The sequence below is a fragment of the Hyalella azteca genome, unplaced genomic scaffold (assembly GCF_000764305.2).
Source record: "Hyalella azteca isolate HAZT.00-mixed unplaced genomic scaffold, Hazt_2.0.2 contig15351, whole genome shotgun sequence".
In the NCBI taxonomy this organism is placed as follows: domain Eukaryota; kingdom Metazoa; phylum Arthropoda; class Malacostraca; order Amphipoda; family Hyalellidae; genus Hyalella; species Hyalella azteca.
Window position 1 is genome coordinate 13,764 of NW_025945207.1, and position 22,924 is coordinate 36,687.

Below are 22,924 nucleotides of genomic sequence, written 5' to 3' on the forward strand. Positions count from 1 at the left end.
TTTTTTGATGTTCTCACTGGGTGACGTGCACTCTCTCTTTGGATCTCAACATTTTCCCGCCAGATGGCCCAGACCTAGTGTTTTGGCAATAGTATGGCGCGCAAAAGTATGATGTCACTATTTCAACCATCAACAAATGCATGGAACTAAGAAAAAGCTTAATGTAAAGGAAAAGCTTTGAGAAGTGTCAGAATTACCCACGATGTCGGAATATACCGCGTTTACCCTAATTGACTATCATTTGTATATTTAGTGCAAAAGAGTGATTAATTATGTTGTTTCTGATAGAGTAGTGGTTCCCAAAGTGGGCGATATTGGCCCCTAGGGGCGTTGGAAAGATTTTGGGGGGCGATAAGGAAGAAGAGGGCCATAGGGGGGCGATATGGGGGGGGGCTATCTGAAGTAAATGTCAGAAGTTCGAACGTTTGTTAGACGATTTGTACACAACATGTGCAGCACACGACTACCAGTGATGTTTTTTCTGTTTTTTTTTAACCTAGCTCTCCTTGGTTTAGTACGTCTCGGACAAATTAACGGCCGGACTCGAGGCCGGTCTCACGGCCAATTTCCAAATTCAACGATCAAGGAATATCTCTCAAACTAATGAACTTAACTCGATGAAACTTGGTACACGTATTCATTTGCCCGTGACGTCCTTGGCTTCTAGTGCTGAAACTGTTAAAACAGCTGAAAAACATATGTGTTTAACTGTTATCTATTAAAATTTCAGCGTACTAAATTTCAAGAAAGTGGCGTATGTCTGTTGGGGGCGCTAGAAATTCACTAGGGGGCCAAAGGGGGTGCCAGCCTGAAAAAGTTTGGGAAACCACTGTGATAGAGGTTTGAAATATTTTTGTATAAATCTAACAAATTATTTTGTTACTTTGACTTGGTTTATTTATAGTAAATATTTTAATGCTCATTTATGAAACGCTTTTAACCCTTTAGCGGGCAAGCATTGAAATATCCAGAAATTAAAAGTTCAGAAACCATTACAAGAAAGTAAGAAGTAGTATACAATATATTTATTTCTACGAATTTTTGCAAATTTTGCCTATTGAAGGTTTAAATCGCACTTGAAGAATTCAATAAATGCGATCAGGACACAACATTTTTCTTTATAATTAAAATTCAGTTTATGCAAATGAAAAATTAGAAACATAAAAATTTAATTTGATTAAATTTAATCAAGTTGCCAAAATGAATAAATATATACGGTATATTTATACTTCCACCTTTTGAAGAAAATGCGGAAAGAGCGTCAGTTCCATTGTCCGAGTCAAAACCTTCATTTAAATGCTCATATTTAAATTTGTGGACTTTGCAGTTGGTGATGCTATAGATAGAACGATGGTCAGATAATTAGTGATTGACTGAGGCATTATAAGGATGCCTCAAAAAAAAACAGGAAGCCGTGGTGAGGCTTTTTGTGACGCGATTTCAAGTGATCATATATGGTAACTTACCCGTGAAAGGGTTAAAATAAAGCAAATGATGTTTATTTATATCCATAAGAGGGATTAAACAATTGCAAATCAATTTATTATCCTTTAAATAAAAATCTTTGCATTGAAACTCTTGGACGATGTATCTACCACAATAGTTGTACCATAAAATGGGGTAACTTAGACCACTTTTTTATAAATGATGCCATTTTTTTACTAGCTAAATTAAACTTGAATTGAAACATGCAAAATACAGGCCTATACTCTAGCTCCACTCACCATAAATTGCTGGCTCCTGCCTTTCATAGTTTTTATGTAATTTCAAAAAATCAATTATATTTTTTGCTAAAATAACTCCAAATAAATCCAGGTTTTGGTGCATTGTAGTAGAACTCTTCTAGTTACATATGAAAATGACAAACTTGAGGAAAGTGTCATAGTTTGCAAATGGGGGGCGCCGCCCCATAATGAGGGAAATGTGACTACCTAATGGCAGCCCTGATGCGGTAATATTGACTGGCTTGGAAATTAAGTTAAAATTACCATATATAAAACTCTGTAGAGTCTGAAACATAGAGAAAAAACATAAATAGGCTGTCAAACATAAAATATGTTATATATGGTAATTTTATATTAACTTTCAAGCCGGTCTATGTTACCCCGTCACGGCTGCCATTAGATGGTCAAAGTTACCCCATTGGGGGGGCAGCACCCCCTATTTGCAAATTATGACACTTTTCTCAAATTTGTCTTTTGCATATGTAACTAGAAGAGTTCTACTACAATGCATCAAAACCTGGAGTTATTTTGCAAAAAAAAATAAAAAAATTGGAAGGGGTACTCTAACAGGCTTTAAAAAATAGCTTTTTTTTGTGGGTCACATTTTAATTTTTTTAACCTATTAGATATGCAAACTTTTTAAATCTTTCTATTGTGTTACGTAGCCTCAGTATTAGGTCTTTAATGTCCATTGACAAAATTTTTCTATGTCAAATGGATTTTGAGTTTTGGGGGTTTTTGTTAAAAAACCAAAAGTGGTCAAAGTTACCCCGGGAGTCAAAGTTACCCCAGTTTATGGTATGCAATTTGTAAATTATAATTCTAAATAGATACCAACTTTTTCAAATTAATTCTGAAAGGGTAACGTCTATTAAATTCTAATACGGTACTATGGATCATTAATTTTAGCATCATATTTCTAAAAATCAAGTATTGAATTTCTTTTAATTTAAAAACCTTCTTTTACATCAAAAACAACACATTTTTTCTTACAGCTCCTATGATGATTTACGATCTCACTCATATAGGTAAAAATTTTAAATTTAACAATTTTGTCATTTTGGAGACTCCATGCACAATTTTGTAATGACTGATGCAGTAATTTTTTATTAAGTGAAAATTTTTTCACTAAGCAAGGTAAATGTAATCAAAATTTTTTATTGTTAATTGATTTTTTCATTACCTGGAGCCTTTGCTAACCAAGTTTCTACTGTAAATGCAATTTTACGGGTGTTCCTTATTACCACAGGGGGGTGTCCCTTATTACCCCATTTTGCGGAAATGGCCACCATTTTTATGACCACCCAATGAGATAGGCAAATTCTGTCAATCACATTTTTAAGCCAACACTAGTGTGCAACTTTTATGTAAGTAAAATTTTTCAATGCATTAAATATTTTTTCTGCTGCAGACCTTAGCAGAGGTACTTTTCCAAAATCTCACTTTTCACACTTTTTTTCAGGGATTTTTTAGAGGTAATAAATGTATGATTTCTCAACTTGCTTTATGCCGCATAGATAGTAAAAATGTTGAACTTTACACCACTATTTTTAGTTTTGCAATATTTTAATTAATTTAGCTGCTACAACATTTCTACAAAATGTTGAACTGTCCCTTATTACCCTGCCTGTCCCTTTTTACCCTATTTGATGATATTCCATTTTCAATCTGCACGGTGCACAGTAAGAAGTGTCGGAAAACAATTTGCCATGCGCTGTTACTAGTTATAGTTCAAACATGGTGTGCGGCAACAATACTGCCATGCGGCATGGCGGCAATGTTTTTAGTGTATTAATAACCATAGGTAGGTATATAGTTTGATCCTTGCTGCTGGCAAAAGCTGCAGCTATGCTATGACATACGTATTATCTTCTCACAATGCCTTTAGGTGTTGATGCTTGTAGTGTCCACATATCCATGTTCATTTCATATGTGTAATTTCTTGATTGTCACAGAAGAAATTAGGCAAGGACAATTATAACAAGTTAAATTATCCACATGCATTGGTATTTTTTGTCTAAGTTATATACAGCTTCTTTTTGTATTTTTGTATTTACAGTTTAGACTATGCACTGCACAGGTTTCCTCATTTTGATACCAAAACCAGGTTTTTAGGCCCAATGGCACTCACTAAAAATTATTTAACTTTTTAAATTTTTGTCAAAAATACAAATATAAAAATATTTTAAGGCCTATATCTATGCAAGACAATGAAGTTAGGAACAACTTAGGTTGAGGATATCATATTAAATGCCCTGAAAATGCCAATTTATTGCTGCGCAGATGCTATGATTTGACAACCTGGTATATCAGAAAAATTTTCCATAGTAAATCATAGGAAATAATAATGTTGTGGGGGTGATTTTTGAAAATTGTATGCAAAACTTACCATCGTTCTTGATTTTGACAACAGAGAAAAAGCCAAGGTTATAGGAACATCTCAAATTGTTTGAAAGAATAGTGTTTTTGTCCCATCTCAAGTGCGTGCTCAAGCTTCTCACAGATGCTTGAGGTACTGTACTGTCAACCGGGGCTACTCGGGACGGGCAGGGTAACTCGGGACAATCCTCTGACACGGCGTAAAACTGTTTTAGTAGCAAAACTAATTGAAATATTGCAAAACTAAATATAGTGGTGTAAACGTCAACATTTTTCCTATCTATGCAGTATAAAGGAAGTTCGAAAATACTACATTTATTAGCTTTGAAAAATTCCTGAAAAAAATTGTGAAAAACAATATTTTGAAAAGTTACTTCTGCTAAGGTCTGTAGTAAAAAAAATATTTGCCATATTAAAAAATTTTACTTAGATAAAAGTGGCAGACAAGTGTCAGCATGAAAACTTTATTTGCGGAATTTGCATACCTCAATTTCCGCACGGCTGGGCTACTCGGGACACCCCCCGGGGCTACTTGGGACACCCCCAAAAACACATTTACAGTAGAACCTCAGTTAGCAAAGGCTCCAGTTAAGGAAAAAATTGATTAAAAACAAAAAATATTGATTACATTTACCTCGCTCAGCAAAAAAAATATTTTCACTTATCGAAAAATTGGTGCATCATCTATCATCACAAAATTGTGCATAGAATGTCATATATAGAATTGTGCACCAGGCATCATAGAATGAAAAGTAATTGACCTAAACTGTGATTTATTTCTCCAAAACATATGATAGTTGTCACTGAAACATTCCTTTCTGTTTCAGGTATGTTTTTCACAATATTTTTTTATAGTAAATTCACTTAACCCGATTAAAATGGTGTGAAATTACAAGCCATCCTGTAAGCTAAGCTTAGAGGTACAGAAAAAATGCTATAAGGCTGCTGATATGAAGCTTGTAGTGGACAAGGTTGTTGTAAATGCTCAATGGCATGTTCATGGATACGGTAATATTGCATCAATAATACAGTAATATTGCATCAATAATACGGTAATTAATGTATATGGTAATATCATATCAATAAAGAAAAAACAAGTAAAAATCATGGAAAATGTCATTTATTCTACCTCTACATCATCTACAATGAAAGAGGAGGACTTCAGAGTGCTGTTAGTAATGGATGAGTACGCTCTGCATGCTTCAAATGTTTTAAAATTAAGTTTTATTCCAAGTGTCCCGAGTAGCCCCGTCAAACGGGGCTACTCGGGACACTTTTTTTGCTTCTGGCATCTTACGAATAGCATATGGAATTTTTTTGGAGAAGCTATGCGATAGCCCTTGCAAAGAGCTTTGAAATGAGGCTAAACTTGTTTATGAAGTGTTTCATGGTAAGAAGTTATGAATGAAAAACTTTTGAAATTGTCCCGAGTAGCCCCGGTTGACGGTATCCATTAAACATATAGATACATCAGAAAAGTATCTTGAGACCTGTGAGATTCTTAACTGGCATTTTACAGAGGTTATTTTAGAAGAAGGCCATTTTCTAGTGCATCTGTGACATTACATCAGGCCAAAATATTGTGCTACATGAACTAAAAATCCATCTTCAGATCCTCATTGGGAATGAAAATGTGATAAATTTCATTTTTTATTATACAAAATCTTTGAGTCTTGCCTGAACTCTTGTTTAAACTGGCCAATTTCTAATTATATATTCACATGGTTTACTATCTAGCATATTGTTTCAGGTGTTGAAATCCCTGGATGGTGATTTAACTCTGAGCGATGATGGAGCTGAATATATGGAGAGCCTTCTGCTCCGTGTTCTGGCCATGCTCTGTTCCTCCCCTCCACCGCACTCTGTACAGGTAAATATTTTCATACATAATGGAATGATAAATCATTGTAATGCTCTATACATGTACTCTTTGGTGTAGATGTCTATTCATTTTCAGTCCAAGCTGTATAATATTTTCAATACTTAATTAATTTATACTTTTATCAAACTTATTTCACACAATTATCAGAATTATTATCATAAATTTTAGTTCAAATCAAACTTGAACCAGAGTACTTGTTCTGTATTATTATTAAATGTGCAGGTAGCTCTTCTCTCTTGTTTCTATACAAAAAATCCTTGTTTTTAGGATCTGGAAGACCGGGTGATGCGTGTGTTCCCCAGTCCCCTTGACAGATGGGCAACAGGTGATGCCCAGGCTGCAGTTGAGAACAGAAGGAAGAAGGGCAGTGCTGTTGTGTTGCCTCTAGACAGAGTGCATCCTTTATTAAAGGTATTCCTGTCAATGCAGTTTCTTTGTGACTAAATGAAAGCCAAAATTTTCATTGTACATCTAATGAGGAATATGTATAGGTACTTCAACAGCGTAAAGGTGTTTGGGCTTCTCTTTCTTCAAAATGTCTTTATATTTCATATACTGGTAACTGTAAAAGTTTATAACTTGGTAAAAAGTATCTTAATAATAATTATTACAAAATAGTTATCAGAATTTTTCAAAGCATTAGCTTTGGCCAAATGCCATTGACAATTGAAAGATTCTCTCTGAACCATTTATGGTTTTTATTGATTTTATACCAATTCATTATTCATTAATTTAATTCATTTATTTGAAAAAATTAGTTACCCCATAGGCCCATACAAAAAGTGTGCTAATTCCTAGTAAAGTATTGTTATTTGTTGCATTTCTTTGACAGTTTCGTTTAAATGGAGCATTAATAGTAATTGAGATTTCCTGTGTTTACTTCATCTTTTGATGTATGGGTTCTCTTTCTGCAGGAAGCACTACAGAGCAGAATCGACATGCAAGTAACGCTGTATATGAGTGCCATCTTGGAATATGTGTCCTTAGAGATATTAAGAGTAAGTTAATCTAATTTCAAGCCTAAGCAGACTCCATTTTACTTATACTGTTTGGAACATAATAGATTTATAGATATTTTCCATGAACTTATTTGTGAAACCTGGCACACTTTTCAAATTTTGGTCCAGGTTATTGTATAGGTATATATAATTTCTGTTTTTTTTTTTTCCTTTATAAGGCATTCAAAAATTATTTCCTAGGATTAATAGAGCAATGTTACCGTCTCTGGAAATCATAATTTCATACATTCCATCCAAAGGCTTTTTTGACAAAATACATGCTAATGTCTCCACCCGATGTGTGCAGCTGGCCAACATTTATGTAACTGACATCAAAGGCAAAGAAGTCACTCAGGCAGACATCAGAACAGCAATGTGTGCTGATCAAGTGAGCTCAAAATTTACAGTGATTCTTTTCTTACTTGATGTTAGGAATTGTAATTCTTATTGCCTCCTAAATTATCATGTTAACATTGAAATTTGAGTCTTGGAACTTGCCCTTGCAAGAAAACCTAACATAGGTATTCTTTTTGAAAGAAAACTTTTCCTAAGATTGTTGAAGAATTTCAGCTTTAGTATTTTTCCTATACCATCGTGGTTATAATACATTGAAAATTTAGTGGATGTTCAATTGTAAGTTGAAAATACACAAACTTGAAGAAGAAAGCTGTTGATAATTATTGGTGAATTTTTTGTGTATAATATTATTAATATTTGTAAGAGGGTAAAAATTTTATCTTTTACTTGCAGGTGCTGATGGACCTGCTGTGCCAAAGTGAGAATGGTGACATACCCAAGACGAGCATATGTGAAGAACCGTTGCTGAGAGGCGACACTTCCTTAACTTATGACCAGCTTGTCAAAGATCTCATTGAACATGAAAAATCGTATATTAGGGAACTAAACTTAATATCTAAAGTAAGTTTTAGCCAAAAACGGTTCTTGTAGCTCCTACATTGATGTTTCGTCCTATTTTTTGGGAGCTTGATTTGTGTAAACCCATTCTCTATGTTCATATGCTACAATCATACTAAAATGTATATTGGCTGTAAAAAAATTTGATACACACATTGTGTAATGGAAAACAAAATATTACTTATTATATAGATCTCTAAATTTGCATTTAGTTTGGTTTAGAATTCATTCTTCTAACCTGAAATAATTTTTCTTCAGTCTTCTTTCTGTTAGTGATAGATGCTGAAGTTTATCTTGAGGTTGTAGAGGCTATCAAGAGGAACGCACTTTTATGACTGAGATACTACAAGGTCTTTATTTTTCTAGTGTTTCACTTGACCGTACCAGGATCTACTATTATCTATGATAATAGGAATCTTCCTATTATCTCTGATAGTAATAGGAATCTGGTGGTTACTATTAAACCCTGTGCCCACTAGCTGTAAAGCATGTTACCCTGTCATCAAGTACAAATAATGTTCGATTAATTCACCTCCGTTTTTCTCTTTTTTGATAAGTTTTTAGTCTTAGTTGTGATGTACAAGTTCAAATTGATGGTAATATCTGGAAAACTTGAGCTCATAATACAGTGTGGTTAATTTTTCTTTGAATTTCAGGTTTTCCGGAAGAAACTTCTTCAGATCCCAAGTGTGCGCGACTGTCATCGGAAAACTTTGGATGATATTTTTTCCAACATTGACGAAGTGTATGATTTTAGTGTGAATTTATTAGGCTCTCTTGAAGACACCATAGAGGTCACAAAAGAGAATGAATCGCCTGCTATCGGCAGCTGTTTTGAGGAACTGGCTGAGGTGAGAACCCATTGTTGTATAAATTCTGGACGCATGTCGTATTATTGTGTGTCATCTACAGTTATTTTTCGAAACACCCACTTTTTAATTATGTAAAGGTTTTTTGGGGCTTGAAGTAGGAACTGTTTCATCCTGAATTTTCTGTAAAAAACGTACTATCCCAATGATAAGCCACTTCTAAACAGCTGAAATCATTAAGTTTAATTATCACTACTAAATCTTCAGTAGGCATTTCTACATAATTAAACATAGAAATTACCTTTGTCAGCTGCCTCTTAGTGACAGTTAACGGTGTCCTGAGGGTGTGTTTGTTTTTACAGGGCGAGGAGTTCGACGTGTATCTAAGATACTGCTCTGACGTGGTGCCCGGCGACCGATGTCAGACTGCGGTACAGGAACTGGTCAGATCACCTGAGGTGTGGGACGCTCTTTCTAATATCTCCTATGGTGGCAGCTTCAGGGATGCCGTGCTCTACTACTTACCTCGTCTCCTACACTTACCTGTGCTTCATGTCTTCACTGATCTGAAATACATAGAGGTATGTTTTCTATGCTATCGTTAGCAAATATTTAACTTTGGGATAGCTGATTACCTTACTGTCTTTGAATGAAAATATCGAATACTCAAAGGTATTGATAGCAAAATGATGAACTTACATTTTATGAGTTGTGCGAACCAAAACCTCTTCATGAGGCTTAAGTACAATCTCTCTAAAATGGCTGGCTTCTTCAGTAGAATATCACTTGACAGAGCAACTATTTAATACTCACTGACAAAATAGTTCTTCGTTGAAGTTGCACTCAGATGATGTATATCTAATTTATCATTAATATTGTTTATGATTGTTGTTATAAATCATTAATATTGTTTTTGATTCATATTTCCAGGACTTAACGCTGTGTGCCGAGAGCGTTGGTGACAGCAGCAACAGCGAGAGCTTGGAGCAGGTTAAAGGGCTCCTATGCCCGCTCGTCAACCAGCTGGAAAGAATTGTCTCGGCTCCTGATGCTCCACTTCATCTAAAGCGCAGGAAGGCGTAAGTATCATAGTATTTCCTGTTTTATCATCCAAGTATATTTTGTGTATTAGTTTTTTATATTTTCAATGGATTTTTGTATGTCATTGCATATTGGAGGTTTTGGTTTTGGTCCTCTACACATAGGTAGTTTCTTTCTCTCATTACCCAAATAAAGATAGTTATATTCATCAGGTTATCATCTTCTTATAAGTCATTCCTGACTCATTTTTATGCATTTGTTTTATTGCCGTTTCTACCGAGTCGCTTTCATGATGGCAATTGATAAAAATTTTCCTTATTTTTTTTTAAATTTAAAGATCTAATATAATCATGGGACTATCAACTAAACTGCCTCGTATATCACTTATATTCTTGGATCAGGTCTGAAGTGAATGTACGCGCAAGTGGTCCGTTACGTCGACAACAAGCGCTGCTGAAGCTGAACGAGACCCAGCGCTCTATAGAGGGCTGGGAGGGCAGGGACATAGCGCAGTGCTGTAGCAGCCTCATACTTGGTGGGTAGCTGCTTCAGTGTCTCTCTCTCGAGGAATTTAAAAATAAAGAAGATAGCACAAAAAAAAAGGAATTATGAGAAATTTAAAAATAAAAAATCATTGCACAAAAATTCACTATACCTCTGTGAAATCTTTGTTTTTAAATTCTTTGTAAACTTGTGATGCAGGCTATTAAGTGATCATGGTTAAAAATGTCTTCAGTTGATTCCTTGATTAATCTTGCTATATGATCAATGTCCTTTGTGAGCGTTTTTCATTTTCATGGCTGCTGCATGCAACTAGTAAATATCAATTAAAAATGCAGTAAAAATCTTTTGCTTTCTTAGTGATGTCATTATGAGAATTTGGAAAAAAGTTGCGTTCTTCTACCAACCACTCATCAGCGAGATCTCAGAAGAATTTTTTTTCAAAAGTAGCTGTTGGCTGCTGAGGTATTTATATTGTTTAAAATTCATTAAACGATCTATGAACACACGTTTCTTGTTTTGATCATGCTTGGGAATGTGATATTGAATGGTATGTAATTCAAATATTTATATCTAATGAATGTTTGCCTATGAATGTTTGCAGAGGGCGATTTAAAACTTGGCTATCCCAGCAAAAAACAGACTGACCGCCACGTCTTCCTGTTTGATGGTCTCATTGTCCTGTGTAAACAACACAAGGTGGGTCTTTGATGTTGATCCACATTTTATGTGCACTGAGTCACTGACTGATTCATTTTCTATGAAAAACCATGAATATCTAGTGTACTTTTGTTCTGAGTGATATTTTGTTGCTCTCTAATCATCTGAAACCTAGAGTTTTGGAGAAATATTTTGGTGCTGCTATGGAAAATTTAAAATACTATTATAATATTCAATTGAGAATAATTTATTGCATTTTTTGAAGGCCAAAACACCAAGTGTCTGAAAAAATTTAATGCTAAACGGCGTCAAGAGGAATGAAAAATAAATAGATTTCTATGATAATGAGACCACTCGTATGATGATAATAATTATAACATTACAATCATTGTTGTCACTGGTATGGTAAGAATTGACTTTTCTCTGTTCTGCAGGTCGGCAGCTTTCGTTTCAAGGAGAAGTATGTCATCAAAAATATTGACATCGTCGACAGAGAAGATACAGATGGTGAGAATGTCAAATTATTGTATGCATATATTTTTTTGTTTCATAGGCTTTCCTATTATTTTCAAATTTGGTAACTAACTTAATCCTGTAGGTGATCAATACAATTTATTTTTTGTTACGACAGTAAAATAAAGTACAATGAATCCACTCCATATTGTTATTGGTTCCCTCCATTTGCAGTAATGAGTTTTCACGTATCAAATGTAGACCTCCTAATAGTAAACCATAATGCTCGTCTTGATATTAAAAAATACTAAAATACTGTTGAAAATGTTGATAAAATTTTTGTTAGGTTATTATCATTACCATTATATTGCTGATGAGCAGAAGTGGGGCACGCGTTTGAGGTGGTGCCACAAGGACAGTCGCAGTCAAGTGCCTTGCTAGTGGCCAGGTCAGCACAGGACAAGCACAACTGGATGGCTGCTCTCGTCATGATCCGCTGCAGAGGGTCAGTGCAGCAGAAAATTGTCTCATTGTGATTTAATTTCTTTTGTTATTTCATTTTTTCATTGTTACATGTATTTTTTGAGTTTTGGTGTACACCATTGCAAAACACATCCATGTGACAACATTTCTTCTCGCTTCGAGTCACCGACATGTGGAACAGCCTCCCTGATAGCATCGTTGAAGCTCCGAGTATGAACATCTTCAAAAACAGACTAGACGAAGCTATGCAGGAGCATATGTTCAGTCTTAAAATGCCTAGCAAATTACGGACCAGGCAATAAGTCCAGCAGCTATCTCAATCAATCGTCAGTTATGGAAAGATCGGGTTCCAAAGGCCGGATCCCTTGTGAATCAAGTCACGAAAAGTTCAAGAATCGGCAACAGGCCGTGGACCTATTTCTTCAACGCCGACACTTCTATTCTATTCTATTCTATTCTAAAATGTCCCTGTTATCCCAATTTTCTAGGTATTCATACTGTATAAATGTATATTGGTAAATACTCAACACTATCATTATCAATATCAATACGTTATGACATTAGTTCTTTCCTTGAGCAGACATGGTGTCAAATTCAAATCATAATAAAATGTTGTACATGTTCGTATGTCTCATGATTAACCTGCCACTTATATGCTGAAATTGCTTTTGATGTTCTTTTAAATTTGATTTTGTTTAGTTATTATTTAATTTTTCTGTGCAGGCCTCTAGAACGTGCATTAGACAGTATCCTGCTGGAGGAAGAGAAGCAACATCCTCTGCAGCTCCCTGATCCTGAGGTGTATCCCTTCAGTGTACAGGACTCGGAGGAGAACATCATCATAGAGGAGAGAAAGGAGGCAACTCCTCTCATCAAGGTAATGCGCCCTGTCACAAATATTTATAAATTCATCATATTTATAAGTTGATGATATTTATAAATTTATGATATTTTTAAATGGATGAAGAATTACAACTAATACAACTGCGCCTTCAAAATAGTTATGCATTTGCAAATGTATACTAAATTTTATTCATTTTTTTATTCGTGCTGTTTTTTGGGATTATATTAGTTCTCTGATAGATTATTTTTAATCTGAGTACTGACTTCAAAAATTTCTATTTTATGATCAAGCATAGGAATTTGATTAGGTTAATTATGAAAAATTTGAGTAGTTTATCTACGGATAAATCTTCAATAATATTTATTCAATTTCAGAGTGTGATTTCGGCTCTAAAATTTCTTTCGAGGGTATGAAAATACACTAAAGTTATATTCTTGTGTCTTCTGAAATTGAGGTCAATATAAATTTTAATTATGGCTGCAACCCACTTGCTACTATCTCTTGGTTCACGATTTTCCACTAATTTGTGCTTCTTTAAAAATCTCGTCATTCTCTGATTCTTGTGTTTGATTTCAGGGAGCGACTTTAATCAAGTTGGTGGAGCGATTGACGTATCACATGTACGCGGACCCCATGTTTGTGCGCACCTTCCTCACCACCTACAGAAGTTTCTGCTCGCCCACCGTGAGTTACTCTTGCTCATTCATTTTTCTAGATTAAAATATAATAATCGGTCGCCATAAAGAGCTAATTTATACAGTGTCCAATTTAAATTTGCGACAGATAAGGCACGGGGGTTAAAGGCACAAATGGTGATAGGGAACAACGTGTGAACGTTAACTTGTGCAGGTATATGTTTGATCTAGATGCATTGAGGCAATCGAAAAAAAATCTACGTTAATTTAAGTGAAATTTCATTTTTTTTTGTGCTTAATTAAGCGTTGAGTAACCCGGTAGCTCGTTGATTGAGGTGTTAAGCAAACGGCAACCTGATTAAACTGAGTAATTTTCTGGGCAATGTATGGTGGTGCACTGAACTTGAATGATGGTAACTAGATGACTGCAATGCAGGAGTGAAACTCTTGAAAATTTTCGTGAAATTTTCTTGATTTAAACAAAACATTAAAACTTTTGCAAATGTTTTTGTGCTATTTCCTTGCTAATGATGGCAATAAAAGATTATAACCCTCGCGAAGGCTGTAATGCAATTTTCGTGAATTTCATGTAGCAACCGTGACGAAATGGCGCGTGATTTAAAATTTTCACTCTTCAGGAACTACTGGAGCTACTAAAGAAACGGTTCGCCATCCCCGAGCTGGACTGCTGCGGGTCTGGAGACGCGGAGAACATGAGTTGCTTAGAGGGCGCCACCCCTGAGGACTCCAACACAGCGCTGCTGCACAGAGAGGGCGTCAAGCGCTTCAGGAAGGAATATGCCCAGCCCGTACAGTTTAGGTGCGTCCCACCCCCGTATTTAGAAAATGTCATTTCCCTGATTATATACAAGTGTCTCTAAATTTACTAAAATTTAATGAAACTTCACCTACTTGACTGTGATTAAATTTAATTGGCTTAAACCAGAAGGCATCATCACCTGGTTTTCATGTCATAGCTTTATATATCATGTCTGACAATATTTATTAAAATATTAATCACCTAATTGACTGTGATTGAATGCAGTAAGTTTGCACAGTAACGCGCTAATTACCTCTTATTAATGGCATATGTGCAGAGTTTTAAATGTTTTACGACATTGGGTGGACTATCACTTTTACGACTTCGACCGCGATGCTGAGCTGCTCAAGAACCTCACCGACTTCTTAGAAAGCGTGCAGGGCAAGAGCATGAGGAAATGGGTGCTCTCCATCACTAAAATTATTCATAGAAAGGTGAGTAAAGATAGTTCTTTTTCATTCACTCAAAATTATCTCGGAAAATTTTAGTGTCTCTGTACGTACTTAATTTATGAGAACAGTTTTCCCTAAACGCTTTGAAATTCAATGGATCTTAACTATTGATATCTGACATCAGAATTTAATTTTTTCAATTTAATTCGTTCCTAGATTTGATCATTGGCTGTCAAAAATCGATTTATTTTTGAGCTGAAATATTTCTTCAAATTTTATTTATTGACTACATATGACTGCTGGAAGTAAAATCAAGTGATACGGTATCCCGTGCCCTATTTTTTTGTCTCTTTATAAATCTCATTTGAAGCTTTGCTCATCTGTAACTAATTTTTTTACTTGAAAGAGAAACACGAGTATTTTAATATGTTACTTTATGCCAGCAATTTTCTTATTAGCTTGTTGTCCTTAATTGTATTCAACTCTGATGCATTTCTACTTCTGCGCAGCGTAATGAGGAGCCTCGTGAGATCACATTTAGTCAGAACCGCACTCCACCGTCTCCAAAACATCACATGCGGATAGATGAGAAGGATTGGGAGAACATCCTACCTGCCTCAGTGGGAGGAATCACAGCCACAGGGGACCTCATCAAGCCTTTACTTATGTTGCATCCAATTGAGATCGCCAGACAACTCACATTGCTCGAGTTCGATCTGTACAAAAGCGTCAAACCCTCGGAACTCGTCGGCAATGCCTGGACCAAGAAAGATAAAGAACAACGCTCCCCTAACTTACTCAAGATGATACACCATACCAACAAGGTGGGAAATATTCAACGATATAAAAACAGAAGGTTTTTTGCACTCCAAAGCTTTGAAGTGGTTATTATTTCTGCTTTCAATTTGCGTCTATAAGAGCTATATTGTTTTTATTGTTATTTCGATTCATTTAGCTTATCCTCAACTTGAAGTATTTGTTTCAATTGATTTCTATGATATGTATAGAGACTTTTTAACTATTAATAATTTGTTGAGTTATCCTAGGCATTATTCAGCACACAAAAGATCAAAATTATCAAGGTGATTTCTTATTCCGTCACATTTTCTGATAATTTCTGTATTATCAGTAGCAATGAAACATTCTATGTTGCCGACGATCATATCTGGCACGCTTTTATTTCTGTATTATCAGTAGCAATTAAACATTCTATTTTGCCGACCGTCTTACGTAACACGTTTTTTTAGGTGACTCGGTGGGTCATGAGGTGCATCATCGACTGCGAGAATTTTGAGGAACGCGTGGCGGCCATGAGCAGAGTTGTGGAGATCATGATTATGTTCCACGACCTGAACAACTTCAGTGGCCTCTTCGAAATGAGCAGCGCCTTGGAGTCGGCCTCTGTACACAGACTTGAGCTCACCAAAGCCGTCAGTTGTTTGCCCTCGTTGTTCTGTGTTCATTAATGATCTCCCGAAAATATTCATCCAATATTTCCGTGATAACGAAATACTTCATCATGTTATCCCTTATATTTGTTTATTATTAAATAGCTGATATTATTTGCTATAATTATCTGCCAGTATAACTCAGATGAAGTGTATTCTAATTGTATTCCCATTTGCTTGGATGTTTTCTTAACTTCCTTGATCCCTGATACGCTGACTGCCCACTGTCTGCCTTCTTGATGATGGAAGCAGCAATGTATAAAAGAAATTAAATTTCCTTTTCTATGCCCAGGAGGTAAAACGTCGGATGCCTGTAACTCAAAAGTCCGTCTATGAAGAAGCCATGGAACTTGGCAAGAATCACTGTAAAAAATATCTTGAAAAGTTGCGTTCAATCAACCCGCCTTGTGTTCCCTTCTTTGGTAAGTCATGTGTTCTTTTCTCTAAGCACTTATATCATCGTGGTAACGTAATTGATTTTGATCAGCAGTCTTCTTAGAAATTTTTTGAAAATAAAATCAATAAACCTCCTTAATTCTCTTCTACTCAAATAGCTAGCTATCTCATAGACAATTTTTCAGTAATACTGTAGAGAGTAAAAATTATTTGCATCCAAATAACAGTTTGAACATAACTTCTTCATATATATAATAATCATAGTTTTCCTTCTATTGTAAAATTAATTCATAGAACATTGAAAACTTGAAAATCGTGGTCCGCTGCATATTTCATACATGCTCCGCCCATTAATCAAAGGTGACGTCCCATACATTGTATTTCGACAACCCTTAAAAATATCTCGATTATTTCCAGGCATGTACCTCACCAATATCATGCACATCGAAGTGGGCAACCCCGACTCTCTGCTTCCCCACAACCTCGTCAATTTCAGCAAGCGTCGGAAAGTTGCTGAAATCACCGGCGAGATCCAGCAGTACCAAAACCAATCCTATTGCCTGCAGATAGAGCCTAACATCAGGGTGAGTACTGTTCACTTTTGTTGTGATTGCAACACCATTTTAGCCTTACTATTCTATTTTTGTTATTTTTTAACCTATGAATACTTTCAAAAACTATGCGAGCTCACAGAGACTTTCGTGTGGTGGTAGCCGCGCGGAAGCTGCTTTTGTGTCACGACATTTTCATTGGCCCTAATCAATCAAACGTTTCCTTCTTGCTGTAAATATCTACATATTAGTAAACTTATATTATTCAGTGTGCGTAATTTATTCTACATAACAGATTTGCAGTAATAAGCATTTTTACTGGTACATAAGAAGATTTGAGTAGAATAGTTTTTAAAGTTATTCGATGCTGTAGCGGTAAATAGAATTCAACCGGTATATTTCTGCCAACAAGAATTTGTCAAGACTATTTAGTCGTTACTTCTGCCAACAAGACTTCTGTGCGTTTTCGACTTACCAACATTGTTAAAAGTTGAAACAATTTCATATGTTCTCGTGTGTTTCAATGCGTTTTTTTTTTTTGTTTTCCTGTAAAATAATCTAATCTGCATTCATGATATTTGTTTTCTTCAGAACTTTCTCGAGACCTTGGATCCTTTCGAAGGCATGAGTGACGGTGACATCAATAACTATCTTTATAATAAATCTACGGAAATTGAACCCCGGAATCTAAGAAAGCCACTTATAAAGGTAATATTCATTGTTGATGTTCTTGCCTGAGATTTTAATGTATACTTGATATAAAAAATTTTAAATCCTCTGAACGAGAATGATATGTAAAGTCTAGTTTCAAATACTAAAACTTTATTAATACAATTTCATCGTTTTGTTTTGATCAACAACAAATCAACATCTAAATTGTTCAATGTTCATCATTCACCTATTATTATTGAAGTCAACCATGCGCAAGTTTCTATGTTGAATTTCAAAAAGCATCATTGTTCATTAGATTGCGTTTATGCACAGGAGCGACGGTGGCCACATTTATCATTGAAGTCTCCAGGCATCAAGCCTCGCAACAGTCGTTCGCTGCCTAACCCCCTGCCCAGCGTGTTCTCCACTCACAAGGAGAGCCAAGGATTAGACGGCGGAGAAGATACTCCACATCAGCTCACCCCCACCACTCCATCTACACCTTGCACCCCTCCTCCCGCCGCCAGCACCACCCCTACCTCATCGTCCTCCATGATGTCATCCCTGAACATGGCTGGATCAGCCTCTACGTTGCCGCACGGTGCCTCGCTGGCCTCGATTGCCCTTGACACTTTGACGCATGCTTCCTCTCAGGCGAATGTTGCTGCACTTAGCCACTCAGGTTAGTCTTTCTCATCTATCGCCTTGGCTGTCGTGAAATAATCGAGGGTTTTCACATGAGCCAACACTGCAGCATTATACTGATTCGCCTTGCACTTTCACGCTCCTGTGTACAATATAGATAAATTAAACATTAGGACAGACAAGGAAATGAAACTCTGAGATTATCCAAGTTTCATGGTTGATATAACGTGATTATTCAAAGGTTTGAATGTGTTGTTTGAAAATGTGTGCAATTGCAACCAGAATATAATTTTCCTGCTGTCAATTTCACGGCTAGTTATCAACCAATCATAATTTACTTGCTTAAGTGAAGCATTTCAGATAGTCTGACATGAACAATTTATTTTAATATATGATGTGCTTTCTTTCAGGCACGTTGCCGCACTCGTTTCGCGATCGTGCCGTGAATCAAGAAGACTCTGTTTTTGCCAGGGTTGAAATCGGTCCACTTCCAACAGGTAAGTTTCGTTTATGGATTCGTTTTAACAGAATAATAAATAACTCCATCAACATTTCAGACTTCACTGCACATTAAATTCTTATTCAACTTCTGCAATGTCGAAAATATTCTGATCATGAACTCTCTTACAAAGTCGGTGCAGAACAAAAATGTTGCACCCTAGGCCGTCAAGAGAGCTAACTTTTTGCTTATGATTCCTTCTACCCGTAAGACACTCAACCCAAATCACCTATTCGTAGCCAATCTGTGAACAGCTGCGTCCAGAAATACACAAATTCTTAAATTTAAGAAGTATTTGAGGAGTACAACAACGTATTAGCAGCTCAAGTTAAAATGCTTCAGTTAATTTTATGTGTGAACTTATTAATTAAAATATTCATTATTATGATAAATTATTATTATATATTTATTAAAATATTTAAATTTCAAATTTAAGGAAACCTTATGTATGAGTGAGTGTAATGTATCTGAAATATCAAGCTCACCTATTAGCCACAAGGATCACTTCTTTCTGCCTGCAATTAGTATTAATGAAAAGGCTCATCGTAAGATTATTTCTTCGTTTTGCAGGCATGGCTCGGCTAGGAGGGGATACTTCTAGTGTCATTCTTCCTCCATTCTTGCCCCCTCCCCCGCTGACCCCCGGCCCCCTAACTGGTGACGCTGCTCCCCCACCTCCTCTCCCCCCACGAGTGCCGCCACGGCGAAGAGAAACTTCCTTAGGAGATACATCACCCAAGGTGAAACAGAACATAACAATTGAGAAACTATATATTTATATGAATAATAATTTGTTCATTAAATCATTTCAGGTTACCACATAGACCGTCTCATTAGAACACATAAGAATTTAGACTTATTCTTTTGCTTTAATGCACTGGAATTTCCTCGCTCAAACACCAATTGTATTTCGTTCATATAAGTTTCAGTAATTTCGTTCATAAGTTTCAGTAATTGATTTTGATCAAAAGCCAGAAGCGTAGTTTCCATTTATTCATCTGCAGTGTTCGAATTAGTTCGATTTGGCATGGTAAGTCTTTTCTTATTTCGAATTTAAGCTTTAATTATCAAGTTCAACCCAAATTACATTGATTTAATTGAGATAGGTCATGTTATAAGCGCTGAGTATTGGTTTTTAGTCGTTTTTCTCATTAAAAAAGCAATAATATTATTGAAATATTTAATGTTGTATTTTTTACTACTTGTAGTTTATCACCAAACTATCCACTCAGGTACAGCAAGCTCCAGACGCCCCTGAACTCCCCCCACGCGACGTGACTCCCCCTCCCCTGCCTCCACGGACAGCTACACTCTCCCACAAGCACCACCCCCCACCCCCATCTTCAGCTTCCCACACCTCCACTACTCACTTCTCATACAATCCTCCCGTGCTTCCACCTTCTGTACATTCCACGCACCCACCACGGCCTCTCCACCCTCCACCATATCAACACAGGTCTGCCTTCCCGCCGCTGCCGACGGCACACCACACCAGCGGCAGCTCGTCATCATTCCACTTACCTTCCCAACATCACCCACCTCCTCCCCCATCACCACACCACCCTATCGTAGACGGCAACTCTTCCATCAACGACACGGCAGCTTTATCGAACCTTCCGTTGACGCGGCGGCGAACTCCTTCCATAGACCTGACGGCGCCGCCGCTGTCCCGGCGACACACAACCAACGGAGGACCGCCGCTCGATGACGGACCGCCCACGCCGCCTCCACGGCTACCGCTCCTACTGCGTCCAACGTCTGCGTTCGCTGAGCAGCAGATGTAACACGCGCAGCTGCCAGTGTTGCCACGGCTGTAAGACGCGCAACTGTCGATGCTGGATCACACAGAGCCGTTGTGTTATTACTGCTGTTGCACACGAAGCTGCCAGTGTTGTAGTTGCTGTATCATAGAGCTGTTGTGTTTACCGCCACCTATGTAGCACACACTGCTGTTTGTCATCACTGCTCCTAAAACACAGAGCTGTTGTCTGTCGCCTAAGCTGTAGAACACAATCTGCTACGAGTGTTGTCATTGAAGTAACTCACAGAGCAGTTTGTGTGTTCTCACAGCTATAACCCCTATCCAATAGTTGCCATATGCATGCAAACTGCAGCTGTGTGCAGTGAAGCCATCATGCATTCTCTCGACATTTGTACTGTATCCTATGTCATATACATTGCTTCTGTTGTCGCATGCTAAATCTTTGACACGTTTTCGCTGAAAAAAAAATCTTGCCTGTTATTTTTCACGATTTTTGTTGATTTTTAGCTCATGCGACTCTCCATACGTTTTACCGACAATGAATCATGTGTACGTGATGTGAATAATTTATTGTAAAACGGTGTTTTTTTCGTTAAACTTGCTTTCAGTACATTGAAATCAATCGGTATAATATGTCAGCTATTATAATTATTTAATTAATTCGAAGTTTTCATCCTGAATTTTCGATGAATTTTTATATTGTAAGAATCCATGATCTCTGTTGCAGAGGTCACTCGATCTACTCGTTATCTTTGTGCCGTCTCGAAAGATTATTGTTGATTTTTCAGTCGTGCAATATGGTGGTGTGTTCTGATATCGCTGCGTTACCAGACTTCTTAGTCATGCTTAAATGGCGATCATGTTTTCCGTCTGTGCATCCGTTCTACTGCCCATTATTACTTATTGCTCTGTTGTACACAATTGCTTTCCTTACGTACCTGATATACCTTTACTTAACAATTTCACGGACCACATTTATGTTGCCTTCGGTTGCTGAAATACCTGCAATTAGTCGCGTCAAATAAGAGGTTGGTTCTATTATCTTTTAATATTTTCTGCGGAAGTTACCACATGATTACTATTCCACATCCGTTGCTTAGTATGTACCTTCAACTCGTATTTCAGCTTTTTGCACTGGCATAATTTAATTTTGAGATATTTTTTCACGAATTTCATTGGCAAACGGATAAGAGAATTGCTATTGAGTTCCAGCTGGCGAAATGAAGCCATAATTGCGAACGTTTGCACCTGTGCCGGCCTTGCATTTTATTTCATGACAGTCATGAAGCGCTTTTGAGTTGGCGCTTCATTGGCGAGATCATATTTCCACGTAAGAGGTTCTTGCTGAACTAAATTGTAGTTCTGCTGAAAACGTTGTCCGCTTACTGCGACCTCGAAATATCCTCAATATTAATGCTTTAAATCCTGATTGATAAAGTCGACGTTGCACAACCCCCTTGCGTATTGTGATCTCGGCAGGTTATCCTTCAGGTCAGTTACCAACTTGATGCGTTCACTCTATACCATTAAAGAACCTTCCCATGGTTGGCATTTGTGATATTCTGTTGACTAGTCTTGATCAATGTCAACCGCCTTGCGGTTCAGGCACGCGCGAAGAGGTAGGGCGCGGCTCCTCATTAACAATTATTTCACTGGTCCGCGTGAAATAATTGCTCATCAACGAGGTCTTGAATTTTCAACTTGAAAATCAGAATATCTGCACAATTCGAGAACTTTCAACACGGGTTGAATGTAGGTGCTGTACAGCTACCCTTTCCCATCACTCCTCATGCCATACGCTACAATTTAAGATCAATATTCCTACATACATATTAAAATGCTATTTTAGATTAGAATCCAGATAGTCTGTAAATATTGTACAGTTGCCCGCAGTTCTTGGTATACTGTGGCGTCATAGTTAACTATAGTCATGGAGGATTACTACGTAAAATTCCCTGAGCCATGTCAGTAAAATGTCGACTACAATCGAGCTTATAGAAATTAACCCTAATTAATGTTCCACGGCATGTCATTGACTGCAGACATTCTGGCGATGATCTCGTGTTTCGAAACGATTCATCACATTGATTCGCCTATAAGATCACAGCCCTTGGCATGTCGAACATTCGAATACTTCCCAGGACTTCCTTGCCGTCTGAATGCTAGAATCGATTTACCAGTGCCAGGCAGCCTATCATTTTCATGACATGAAAAAGACAAGAACCGATAAGATTATCTAGAAATGAAATTGTACACCTGCTGTGAAAGTCGTGAAATAAACGGTAGCATAAACTGTGTTAACTATTCTTAAACTTTAAACGCCGTTACGATTGAAAATTAAATAACCGATGTGTTAAAGAGATTTTCGGTACCTAAAATACTAGGTCCGTAACTATTTGCAGATCAGTATTTCTAAAGTAGTATTTCTAAAGTAGT

General features: G+C 36.8%; 1 protein-coding gene across 1 annotated transcript in view; it reads left to right on the top strand.

Annotated features, from left to right (window-relative positions):
* LOC108667131 (son of sevenless homolog 1) overlaps positions 1-22,781 on the top strand; it is a 26,385-nt gene extending 3,604 nt beyond the window's left edge. Inside the window, exons 2-26 of the mRNA XM_018154117.2 lie at positions 5,854-5,973; positions 6,253-6,396; positions 6,900-6,983; positions 7,291-7,371; positions 7,734-7,901; positions 8,555-8,749; positions 9,070-9,288; positions 9,638-9,786; positions 10,150-10,283; positions 10,854-10,948; positions 11,344-11,416; positions 11,744-11,867; positions 12,569-12,722; positions 13,266-13,373; positions 13,963-14,144; positions 14,422-14,578; positions 15,046-15,360; positions 15,784-15,966; positions 16,277-16,406; positions 16,798-16,964; positions 17,523-17,639; positions 17,916-18,264; positions 18,638-18,724; positions 19,297-19,466; positions 19,959-22,781. Of these exons, the coding sequence (XP_018009606.1) occupies positions 5,854-5,973; positions 6,253-6,396; positions 6,900-6,983; positions 7,291-7,371; positions 7,734-7,901; positions 8,555-8,749; positions 9,070-9,288; positions 9,638-9,786; positions 10,150-10,283; positions 10,854-10,948; positions 11,344-11,416; positions 11,744-11,867; positions 12,569-12,722; positions 13,266-13,373; positions 13,963-14,144; positions 14,422-14,578; positions 15,046-15,360; positions 15,784-15,966; positions 16,277-16,406; positions 16,798-16,964; positions 17,523-17,639; positions 17,916-18,264; positions 18,638-18,724; positions 19,297-19,466; positions 19,959-20,510 (4,257 nt within the window). The 3' untranslated portion in view covers positions 20,511-22,781. The remainder of the gene's footprint in view (positions 1-5,853; positions 5,974-6,252; positions 6,397-6,899; positions 6,984-7,290; positions 7,372-7,733; positions 7,902-8,554; positions 8,750-9,069; positions 9,289-9,637; positions 9,787-10,149; positions 10,284-10,853; positions 10,949-11,343; positions 11,417-11,743; positions 11,868-12,568; positions 12,723-13,265; positions 13,374-13,962; positions 14,145-14,421; positions 14,579-15,045; positions 15,361-15,783; positions 15,967-16,276; positions 16,407-16,797; positions 16,965-17,522; positions 17,640-17,915; positions 18,265-18,637; positions 18,725-19,296; positions 19,467-19,958) is intronic.
* The last annotated feature ends 143 nt before the right edge of the window (positions 22,782-22,924 follow it).